The following is a 12,485-nucleotide window of genomic DNA, read 5'->3' on the forward strand; positions in this document are numbered from 1 at the left end:
AACGAAGGTATATATGATAGGTGTGATTCTAAATCTTCTACATCTGCACGCAGATCACTAGTTTGAATAATACTGGAACTCAATGACTCACTGCAAATATCTTATCAAACACTCGAAAAAGATCGAGGCTTTGATGCCGGAAAAAAAAATCTCCAGGGCTGGGCCGCAACGTGCTCCTCCTGGGTCCCATCTAGGATTTTGACACCTCGTACTTGGCACGCATCCCAAAGTAGATTCCAAGACGACTCGGGGCTAACTAAATTTCACCATCTTCCTCTTTAGATGGTGTGTCGACAAGGGAAATCCTTTTGGAATTGTTGATCCTCGAAGCCGTTCAACGTCGGTCGAGACGTGACCTTGTTAGTTAGGGACAAGCTATTTCTTGTTGTATGTGTGTTTTGTCGGTGGTAGATGTCTTCAGTCTAGCCGGTGTGAAGTTGTTGCTACGCTCGTAGTGTTGTTGTATCAAAACTCTGCCTTCTATAAAAATATAGCACACATTTGGTGTTTTCTCAAAAATAAAAAAAGACTCCTGATATGCACAGTGATTTTCAAACAAGAGATATAGCGAGATGAGTCTTAGTATTTTGCCCATACACATTTTAACCACCAGTACATACGCTTGTACATAGTTTCAACTTTCAATTGTCGACCAAGTTAAGCCAAAACTAGTTCAGTTGGTTCTTAAAAATACTTTAGAACGGTCACAACTCAAAAAGAAGAACCAAGACATGGTGTAAATCCTTCCTTGAACCGTAGCCATTGCAACCGCATAAGCCTTCAGTACGTCACAGCGAAAGCAGCTCTTGCTATCCGTTAGCTTTACAGTCATGGGTTACACAAAAGTTTCACACGACGGGCAGGGCTATAGCCACAGCAGCTCACTTCCTGCCACGGCCCTTAGCCTTTTTGGATTTCTTCTTGCTCTTCTGCTTCTGTGCCGTCTTTGTCGTGGTTGAGGCAGCCCCAGCCACTCCTTCGTTGTCATCTTCATCGTCTGAACATTCAGCCTGTCTGTCAGTGTGCGACTGGACAGCTGCTGCAGCACCATTGCTCCTTTCACCTTCTTTCATGGATGCCTTTTGAGAATGCAGAAACCTGATGATCGCTTGCAGCTTGTTCTCGCCATCAAGCCATATTGAGTACAGATTCTGAAGAGTCGGAGAGGCTATTTTCTCCTTCCTGTGATGACAACAAGTTTTGACAGACAGATGATAAATTTTCAGAAGACATGGGGATAACCTAGTCATGTTTACACTATATATATGGTACACATCATGCAGAAAAGAGGGACGGCGAGTTTCAATTTATATTTGTCCATCAGTTTCAATACAGCATATGCACTGCCATTATGAAAATTTAGAGTGGGTGCTATTTTAACATTTGCTTACCTGGCAGAACGTTCTTCAAACTCACTGCAGACGTGCCTGACCTCTTCCAACAAATGTGCATGAAAGCCTGTTTGCTCCAGCCATGGAAGGGCGCTTCTAAGGAATTGAAGAACAATCCTTGCATCTTTCTGCATAAAATAGCTTTTTTAGAATAACTTGCAACTGCGAAGCACCGGGACAAACAGAAAGGTAAGAAAGCAAACATTACAACATATCAAACTCACCTGGACTTGCTTATTGACTTGAAATTTCTCAAACTTCTCCCAGAAAGGAGTATTCTCGTCACTTAAATCTATTTCACATGTGCTCTCCATAGTATTACCTCGTACATCCTTAGGAATCTTTCCAGAAGTAACATTGTTGCCATCAGATTTTTCTGGCACTGGAGTCTCTTGCTTTGCAGAGTTTGGTTCTTCAGGACGCAGAAGAGCCATTACCTTGGGAACATCAGATATATCCGCCTTGCTAATCATATAAGCATTTACATTTCGACAGATTGTTTGGCCTTTGGGTGAACCGATAATCACCATATCATCTCCGACTGCGGCAAGTGCATCAGCAAGCACTTTTATGAAGTTGCCTGGTGTGCGATTCCTCATTTGCAAAGCATGTACAATCTTCTGAGAGAACTCCAAAGGTAAATCCTTAAAGACTTCACACCTCAGAAGGTTATTTGTGACCTCATAGCAACTACCCAGAGAAAGGGTAAGGATCAGTGGATAAAGTGTGATAACTAGTCTCAGGAGGACTGGTTTGTACGAACTACTAGAAGACGTTGTTGAAGTCTTCTGTACCCATTCCTGGAGACTCTGCTTGTTCATCAAGATGCCCAGAATTGTCTGATATATGAAACGCCCTGATGACAATGCCAAACGCTCAAGTTCGGCATCTGGGCTGGAATCAGATAGCACGGAGCTGTCAAGGTAAACCTTGCTGGTACGGCATTCCAGCATATTGAGCAACAAAGATTTTGTGCAGCATATAAAATCCTTCTGTAGTAAATATGATGAAGCCAAGAAACCGAGGCACTCCATAAGACCCACAAAGCACATTGGGGATATGTAGTCTACTTCATCCTTCCACTTCACATTGAAGGTAAAATCAAGAGCAACCCTATAGTTCATGATCAAGGAGGATCTATCAAGACCACTGTCAAGAAATTTCTTCAAAGAACGGAAAAATTCAGCCCACTCAGAACTATTGTCCAGGTACTTTAGTAGTCTTGAAACTAGTGCATTGTCCAATCGTGCTGCATGGAGCACAAGCATGGTTATTCTCCCTAAATGCCCATAAGTCAAATTTTTATTTGTTGGCCGAAGATTTGCACCAAGGGAATCAGCAATCAAACCATATGCTGCTGGTGAGTCAAGTAAACGCAATAGGCTCCTCGATGTTCCATCTCTCCACACAAGAAAAACTAACTCAAAGAAGCGACGCTCACAGAGAACAAAAAAGCTTCTTAACTTCATGGAACTTTTTGGCAGACTGAACTCTGGTTCTTCCAAAAACTTTGCTATCTCATTTATAAAAAGGATAGTTTTCACCAGGGAATACGAAGATGCCGGCTTTGGAGGAATTTGAACAATGGACTCCAACTTCTTAAGTACACTCAAACCAACAGAAGACAGCTCATTCATCCAGAAATACTGTGCACATGAATGACACTGGGAAGCATCCAATAAACATCGATTGCCATCTTGCTGCAAAGAATTTCTTCCAGCATTAGAAATCCAACTCGAGTTCATGTTAAGCACCAAATATCGGTCAGCATCGCCATCTTTTCTCAACCCGAAGTACTTGGCCCAGAGATTTCCATGATCATTTAATTCTGGATCATCAGTGTGGCGAAGATGAGACAGTACTTTAATTATGATCGACTTCCAGTGATTCCAGATATACAACAGAGTTTGGGGTGATATCTGGTTGCAAGCCAGCAAATCATTACAGCTATTTTCATCTTCAGATTCTGGGCCTAATTCCAAATTGTATCCAGAGGCTCGAGACTGGAGATGAATATCAAGAATCAAACGGGAAGCAATAAGTTCAACTAACAAGATTGTACACTTTCTGCCCTCAAGCAAAGTGCAAGTTAAATGTGCAAGAGACTTATTCGCATCTGACAGTGCATCAGCTTCCAGGCAAACAGAAGAGTAGAAGCTCTCAGAGACCTTCTCGGCCATCTCTTTGGCTCTTGCCAGCAACTGTTCCTTCTCTGTATATCTTCTGGGTGGCCACCCTCTACCATTTGAAGACCACAAGGAGTCTACAACAATATGGAGGAGGAGAAGCCTTGTTGCTTCCTCAAATAAGTCTGCCTTCTCGAGCATGTCTACCTCAAGTAAGACGTCTCCTTTATGCTTTGCTATATCTGCAGCTTCTAGAAAATTACCCATTTCCATCTCTAAGCTCATTAGCTCATCAACAAGATTCCTAGAGTTAAGGAATGTCCGTACATGATCCATAGAGCTGAAAGCTTTAACAAAAGGCATCATCTGCTTTATGTCACCATGCTCAAAATAATGTTGAGCACAGTTATCCAGATACTTCTTTCTAACTGCAGAAACCTCCAAGGATTTTGAATTCTCAAGAGAATGTTCCTGTTCCAACTGTTGCATAAACTGTAAGCCCAGATTGAATAATCGTTTTCCTTTCGAGCACATGGAGAAACACTTGGTGTAACATTTAGCTTTGAAGTACACTTCAGCTGCCTCCTGCCAGCATTCAGCTCTAGCAAAACAGTCACCAGCATCCTCAAGTCTAGAATTACCACACTTTTGCATATAGACCATACCTATGGCAAACACAATGTTTAGTCAGATAGAGCTTCGTAGAGTGTGAGGTAAAACTATACGTATGAAAGCTAAAATTTAGCATGTATGCAATTTAAGTGATATCATTTTGAACCAATGTTTTGAAATTTGATGGGATTTACTTCTATAGCAACTCCTTAAAACAACTTGTCATTTGTAAAACATTATGGAATGATGAAGTCACAAAGTATGATACAGCTTGGAATCGAGGACAGTTGGCAGACCTGCTCTTTTGCAGTCACCTAATTTGATATAGCACATAGCAGCTTTATCATGCATGCCTATGGACTCGTAGATCTCAGATGCTGTTTGCAGTGAAGCCTTGCCCAACTCCAAATTTGAGGAGATGACACGGTCAGCAGTTGATACAAGTCCGGCAGCTCTTGCCCACTTCTCTCTGTGTGGATCACCAGCCTTTTCGAAACACATAGTAGCCATCTCGAATTGACCTTCATTAAATAACTACGAAAGGAGAAATTGTGACATAGAATAACAAAGGTAAAGATAAGTACTCCTACATAAAAACTGTAAGTAGGTGCGCCCCGTGACCTAACAAAGAATTTGTCTGCTAGAACAATTGTGAGATAAAAGAAATAACCATGGATTCCACGAGATCAAAAATAGAAAAAGAATAACTCACTAGGCAACATAATGCATAACACGAAAATTAAAAATGGCTTTCCAGACCAAACAAGTAAAAGGTATCGAACCTTGGTTCCCCGTAACCTCCAATCATCACTGCTGCTCCCTTTCTGCATTGCCTGAATGAGGGAAGAATCAAGTAATCTAACTTCCACAAGGCAGAGCTTCTTCCAGTAGTCAAACATTGGTCGACAATAATCGTCTGTATTTTCACATATCCACAGTCTTTGCCTAGTGCGCGTGATTGCAACATAGAGTTGCTTCAGCTCTGAACAGAGAAGATAATGCTTGCTTCTGTCAAAATCCGGATGAGAGATCTCCTCGGAGTGTGCTATAATATCTTTATCTTTCATGTAGCCATACAAAACTCTCCATTTGTTTCTTAATGGCGACGAACCAAAAAAGTTGTACAACAGCACATCCTACATAATATCTCTGAAATAAGTATACTCCAACATTTTGAAACAGCATGTTCACAATCAAAATATCTTGCAAAATGAACACAAATGAAAATGAATTTATAGGCTCATACCTGAAACTCGAGGCCCTTACATTCAACAATAGTCAACACAAGAGCTTGTTTACCAACAAGATCAATGATTTGTTTTCTGGTAGCATCATCACGAACCAATATGACTTGCTCAGCACCAAACCCATGCAGGTTACCATGTTTACTTTTGCTTTCTCCAAAAATAGTCATAATCGCATTTTCATCATTATCAGACTCCAGAAGCACAGGAGCTTCTCCATATACAAGTCCAGTCTCTGGATTAAGCTTGTCAACACTTGATGGGAAAAAGAAGTACAGAAGGCTCATGATACTATGTGCCATACGGAGGATACCACAATGTGTGCGGAAATTTTGGGACAGTTGGAACATATCAGAGAGATGGACTTTCTTTCCATGTTTAGGTCCTTGATTAAAAGCTTCAGTTTCTGCCAGGAATGCAGTATAAAAAAGTGAACGGATATCCTCGAACCTGAAATCGATACCCCTTGCTATAGTCTGTGCAGTGTCGCCAGCAAAAAGGAAGCCTTCCTTGATGTTTCTGCAGACATACTTAAGAAGTGCTATCTGTGTCATGGTGAGATCCTGTACCTCATCTATGTAAACAAAATCAACCATATCTCCACTGTAGCCCTCGGATAAAAGGCTACTGTGAAGACTATTGACAAAATCTGACAAATCAAACTCCCTGGCACTGCATTTCATACCCTCATATTCAAGGAATAAATCGTAAATTCTATCCCTTTTCTCACTGTTTAAAGATGAAAATCTTTTATCTGAGAGCATCACATAATCTTGTCTTCCCAGTTTGCCAGTATAAGGCCTGCTTGCTTGATATGCACCTTTTATATGAGAAATTATTTCAGTGAAGACAGTGGACGCATCAAATTTCTTGGTGAGGTCTGCATTAAAACGAGGCCAGTAGAAAGTAGCAAACTTCTCATAGGTAACTTCCTTCAATTCAATAAAAGTTTGCACTGCACGAGATTTTGTATGGCCTCTCTCAATACTAGACTTCATTTCACCATAAAACGCATCAAAAAATGATGTCCGGCGTGTTCCATCAAGCATCATCAAGAACTTGCGATATGTTATAGTAAGAGGATAGTGCTCATGAGGTAGATCACAAAAATTGTCAGGAATTTCTGTAAACTCTTGCAGGTCATCCATGATGTCATGCATGTGAAGAATGCTAGCCTGATCAGAGACATCACCAGCGCCAAATCTATGAAGAGTCAAAATAAATTGGAATTAATATGAGGATCCTTGTTGGTATAAATCATAAAATAAAGAAAGGATATATATTTCCACAGAAATCACTGAACCAGCTTGCAATGTACAAAAAAAAATTAAGAGCAGCAAGCATTTCTCAGTTAGCTAATCGTGTGGACGCCTAGCCCAGCTGCATTCAAGGCCTGATCTGCAGAGTGGTGCTCACAGTTTGTCTTCCCCTTTAAAACAAAAACTACTGGGGTAGTTGCTATATGCATAGTGTATTTTTTATAGTTCTCGCAAATATATTTTAAAGATAAAATGCACTTAAGATGGATAAAAACAATCACCCTTCAAAAGGGTATGACAGAGGGTCTAAGGAATCTCAGGTTACAGATAACAGTAGAGCGAAGTATAGTGAAAAAGTATTTAAGCCAACTAGTGCACACATTTCTATAAACTTTCAAATAGCTATATGAAAATCATTTACAAAATGGTACAAATATGTAATACTTATAAAAAGGGGTCCAATTCAAAAGACTTACCTTTTAAGCTTGCAGATGTGATTTTTTATGGCTGAACATAACTTTGGGCTTACAGTGATAAACACTTGTTTCACAAAACTTTCTTCTCCATTCCTCAGTGGCACAGATAAATCAGCTCCATCAAAATTTAGACCTTGGGATGCAATCAATGACTGTTGCTCTTTTTGAATCAGTTTCATTGTCAATACAGTGGTTTTTCCGGTGCCCGACCTCCCAAGTATAAAACTTGTGAAAGGAAATTGGATTATCACACGCTCTTCATCAGTTAGTTCAAAAGGGATGTCGATTTCAGACCCATCAGTAGCTGTCAGCAAATGCTTTGCCACCCCAGATGATAAAGAGTAGAACTTCATCAGCAAGAAGCTTTCGCTAACTTTTGAATTCTCCATGGCATGTGATGTATCCACGATATCATGCTCTTCCTGAGCATCAACTTTACAATCTTTTCTATAGCGAATAATATCATGCTCAACATCCCAAACCAAAGGAACCTCCAATTTCCTGTTATCCACAACAAAAGGAGGGCAAACATTAGAAAAATGTCAACAGGCAGTTTACTTGTGGGCATGGGAACTATTTACAAACAGTTCGTCTCAAAGCATAAAGGGAAAAATTAATCCACCAGAGTAACAATAAACAACTCATACCCCAGTGTCTGGACTCTCCTGCAGTGATCCAGGCAATCATCCGTGTACATGGAGAACAGATTCTCGAGACGTTGAATAGTTCTTGCAAGATTTTGCTGCGACAGTAGGTCCCAAATTCTTATTATCTGGAAATACCTTCTTTCGGTTTTTTCCACGTCAGTACTCCAAACAAGATACAGGTCTCTGACTTTATATACTTTTGCGAGATGAGAAACACCTGGTATGTCAAGGTTCTTAACTGTTGTCCTCCAACCAGCCCCAAGTCTGATAAGCTTTTGGAGTACTTCCCTCCTGAGCTGTGGTGATTTTAGTTTGGTGAAAGACTTTCTGAACTCGTCACTAAGAATGACCTGTTGAATTTACGAATAAAAAATAGAACCTGAGAAGAAGCGTATCCAAGAAAAATGAAAGAATAGTATGTTCTTCAAGAAAACTAGAAGGTTCACAAGATGGTATACGTACTCTAGAAAAAAAAACCATAGCAATTGACAGAGTATGGTACAAAGTAGCACATGTCCAGAAAATCTTAATTACAAACCTTTCACAGTCGAATTACAGAGCAAATAGCCTAGCAGAGAGGCAGAGACAAGCAAACCACATACACATTCCCAAAAAGTAAAGATACATCTATTCATCAATACACACATCACCTTACAGAACGAAGTGTGTATTCAGTAAACCCTAACTCCCTGACAAGAATGAGTCTCATAAGAGTATAAGACACATGTACATACATGTGATTTGTTCTGGGTAATTTAAGTGCAGCGGCATATTAAAAAACAAGAAAGTATGTTCAAAGTCAAACTGGCCAAAACCATGGCACCTACCTTCCATCTAGTATTGCTGAATACCGCTGAGTCAGCATTAAGAAGATCATCAAGTTCATCAAGCTCTTGCTTTACTTGCAGAATCAACTTACAGATGGCTGCGTCATTAGTTGCACTGAAAACACAATTACGTCTCTCTGCATCAGCAACAAGATCTGTCCATTCGGTTCCACTTTTATACAGTGTATGAGCATTCCCAACAATCCAAAGACAGTGCCTGCATGAAATAAAGCATCCATTAAATGGTTTGTACCACCGATCGGACATACTTTCAACAGCAACTAACAAAGGCCCGCAAAAGAAATTGATGCGCACCTTGCTCTAGTAAGAGCAACATTTGTTCTTTGGTTATCAGCAAGAAATCCAACAACTCCTCTCCCATTGGATCTAACAGTTGATAGTATTATTATATCATCCTCTTCTCCTTGGAAACCATCAATGGACTTCACCCGCACATGAAAGCCATCACATGTATCGTATTTTTTGCCAAGTCGACTTTTAATTGCATCAACTTGAGCATTATATGGAGAGACCACACCGATGCTGAGCCCTTGGCCTGTCCTTTTACAAGCTGCAGAAAAACTATAGTGTTACTGATCTTGAGGGGTAAGGCTATGGAAAGAATTTTCTTTCAGCACATTTAAGTTCATTTTGCATCACCAAATAATTGACATATCACTGCTTTTCCGCTCTGAAGATAAAAGAAATTACTAAAAATGGGTACATGCAGTGGCCGGCGACTCTAATAGAGCATGATGTTTCATCTTTCATGTAATCTACTTTATGTTCTCCTTTTTCTAAATAATAATGTAACATTTTCTACTGAACAGGGCAGCAAAATTGAAATCTCATAAAGCCAGGGAGAAATGTAAAACAACTCCATCTTTTTAATGCAATGAAACGTAAAAATCTTCTGCTTTTTCTCGAAAAAAAAAATCCAGATTGATGCAATTACCATATCATGAGTTACACATATATAAAACTGGACTCTTGAACATAGATTAGTGTAGTGAACAGGAAACTCAAATCCGCAACTAGTTGCGGGTGCAACCCTTTTTTTTTATGACACTTCCAAGTTTCAAAAAAATGCAAACTAAAATATTCGCACTCGTAGTGATTCCTACCAATGAAGTTTATGCAGTAGGCAGTAAAAGGAAGGAAGACCATGTCAGCTTCTAAAAGTCCCATGTTATAATAGCCATATAGCTTCATAAAAAAAGTAGAAAGGATATTAAGGAAAAGGAGAGAGTTCAGTGTCGACATACATTTAAAGATGGTATGGATTAGGTGCAAAACAACAGCAACTTCAACCATGTTTCTCCGACTGTTTCCTGTGCCCTCTTTGTCTTCCCTTCCATCACTGACATTTATAAACGTGTAGGTGCCAAAAGGGAGGCATGTGTAATCCTTACTATAACTAGAAGACAGGACATTGGGACCATCCAAAATCTTCTTCTCATAAAACTGAGCATTTGGAAATAAGCTGATACAAGGATTCATGCGATACTGTATATTCAACAAATGTTTTTCAAATTTTAGCATAACCAATCTCCCATAAAGACTTGTCCCAAATCCAACTTCTTTGCATACCTGGAAATAAACAATAAAAGGTAAGAATTAAGATTATAAAAAACAGATCAATAACAAAGGAACACAACAGAAAAATATGGCCTTCACAATTTTCCAAGAAAAACATGTTGTGGCATTTCATTACGAAAAGTTTATCTTGTTGATAAATAGACCAGTGACTAAGAAATGAAACAAGACAGTACAAAGAAGGAGACAAAACCTTACTTTGCTTTTAACCATTGAGCTCAGCTGACAGTCATCTCCTACCAAAACAACATGTTTCACCCAATGCAGACGTAGTGGGATCACCAATTCACACTCCCGCACTTGAGCAGCCTCGTCAACAATTAATACATCAAGGGGTGCAATCTCCATGTGATGTAACCGGTACGAGCTAGAGACAGTAGAGAAAAGAAGTGTTGCATTACGTATGCAGTAGCTCTGGATCCAGTTTTTGTCTACTCCAGTGGGCAAATTAAGTGAGTGTAGCAGATCTTTAAGCAATTTAAGGCATGTAGACCTTGCTCCATACAGTTCCTTCTCAATAGAAGATATAGGCTGTGGACAGACAGAGTTTTCAGTTGACAGACAACCAAGGCCCCTTCTCAAGCCCTCATCGGTCAATTCTACGTCGCACAGGAGAGCACCAAATTTTTTCAGCATATTAAGCAATGCCGGTATATTTATGACATTATCAGGAGAAAAGCAAAATCCAGGAAGGTGAACCCACAAATTCATTATGCATCTTTCAAGAGCTATTGCTGTCGCATGAAATTCCTTCTTTACGAAGTCCAGAAAGCACACTGGGTCAATTTTGCCAGTATCCTCAAGAAGCAAATCATAACGTGAAGCACAGTCTTCAAAAAAGGATACCACTGAAGCTATTCTGCACTTCCATCCAGACAATGATGAAAAGCATTCCACAAGTTCATCGACACGAAAATCCAAGAAAACATCCTGAAGATCGTCGGTCATGTCCATGTTAGACCTGCTTCCAAATAGCAAGATATCTCCGAGAGAAACAGGTAGACCATTGTCCTCATTGAAAGCCTTCAAGTTTTCAAGGAAACGAGTGCAAACACCAACAACAGCAACATTTGTGGGAGCACAGGTAAGAGTTCTGCATTTCAAACGCGCCAAAACCCACAGCAGAGTGCTAACGGTTTTGGTCTTTCCAGTACCTGGTGGACCCCAAATAAGCTTCATGAGGTTCACATGCCTACATTGTACAGCTGAGATAACAGATTCAATAGCATCCATTTGTGATCGGTTAAGCTTAATCGACAGTAGTTGCTCTGTGAAAGAAGCCAAACAGCCTCCATCCTGTTTGACACAGATACCACACACATCCTCAACCTGCAACGGAGCCAAAGCTAAGAAAGTTAGGTACCGCACATATTTATAATGATAGGGAAATACTTTTGTACACCCACGCATGGGTGTGGGTGTTTCCATCACCGTCCATTTATTCCTTGAGATTCGTGCCCACCATGGTAGATGGAAAGATTCCTTTCTCTCTCCTCTTTTTATCCGAATCTCAAAGCACAATGGACGGTGCCGGAAACACCCACACCCATGCGTGGGTGTACAAAATCCACTCTCTATAATGATAATGAAAATAGCAAGTAAAACTACGTGGGCAGTGATGTCAACTTACCAAATTTGTTGGGGTTAAGAGCGACTTGATTACTGTGAAATTGCTGTTCATGTGTGTATCTAAGGTGAGTGCTTTCCATATTCGCATGTTTGTCGTGATATTATTGAGAAATATTGCATGCTTGAGTTTATTCAAGTCTTCTTCCAAACCAATATCCTTTGTAACTTTGACTCTGAAGCCCTTCTGGTATTCATCATCCATAGAAACCTCAGTAACCATTGCCAAGCAATATGTGACACCATGGCGGTTTAAGTCCTCTGCAGCTTCAGGCTTCATGCTAGACAAGATAAATATGTCACCATTCCTTGCAGCATAAGCCTCAGTAGAAAACCCAGCCTCATTGTCCCAGAAGTCCACATCCATAAAGTATGAACCAGGTTTTCCGGCTACCTCCATGGAAAGTATTTTTGAGGAAGGTGCTTCCCTGATGAGTTCAAGGCATGAGCATAGATCTGACCTTGTTTCTTCAATCAGAGGCACACGATACGATCTGAGATAGTGATCAAGTGACTTGAAGTTGCAGGGAATAGTCTCAATCTGAACAGAAACAAAAGAGAATATGTTATAAATGCAACATGATTATGGCTAGCAAAAGATAGCACAAAAATGGCATGTAATCAATGCAAAAAGAAAAGCTATCTGGTCAATATCATTTACTGCAAAAGCAAGCAAAGATC

At 40.1% G+C, this 12,485-nt stretch overlaps 1 protein-coding gene across 1 annotated transcript; it reads right to left on the reverse strand.

Annotated features, from left to right (window-relative positions):
* Positions 1-881: 881 nt before the first annotated feature.
* On the reverse strand, positions 882-12,273 carry LOC124671399. The gene is made up of 13 exons (XM_047207773.1): positions 11,809-12,273; positions 10,377-11,507; positions 9,848-10,172; positions 8,898-9,153; positions 8,583-8,799; positions 7,756-8,105; positions 7,109-7,609; positions 5,376-6,576; positions 4,912-5,265; positions 4,426-4,663; positions 1,616-4,182; positions 1,392-1,519; positions 882-1,182 (listed from the first exon to the last, which is right to left on the reverse strand). The coding sequence occupies exons 1-13, from the start codon at positions 12,202-12,204 to the stop codon at positions 882-884; spliced, it is 7,965 nt and encodes a 2,654-aa protein (XP_047063729.1). The 5' UTR covers positions 12,205-12,273.
* Positions 12,274-12,485: the final 212 nt, after the last annotated feature.

The sequence above is a fragment of the Lolium rigidum genome, chromosome 7, assembly GCF_022539505.1.
Source record: "Lolium rigidum isolate FL_2022 chromosome 7, APGP_CSIRO_Lrig_0.1, whole genome shotgun sequence".
Classification (NCBI taxonomy): Eukaryota; Viridiplantae; Streptophyta; class Magnoliopsida; order Poales; family Poaceae; genus Lolium; species Lolium rigidum.

What these genes read in the sequence shown, in the direction of transcription:
- LOC124671399 (XM_047207773.1), bottom strand. Translation starts at nt 12,204, where the DNA reads ATGGAGGTAGCCGGAAAACCTGGTTCATACTTTATGGATGTGGACTTC. An exon ending in GTTGCTCTTACTAGAGCAAG is followed by an intron (nt 8,800 to 8,897) that starts GTGCGCATCAAT and finishes TATTTCATGCAG; the next exon opens with GCACTGTCTTTGGATTGTTG. An exon ending in AGGAGAGTCCAGACACTGGG is followed by an intron (nt 7,610 to 7,755) that starts GTATGAGTTGTT and finishes TGTGGATAACAG; the next exon opens with GAAATTGGAGGTTCCTTTGG.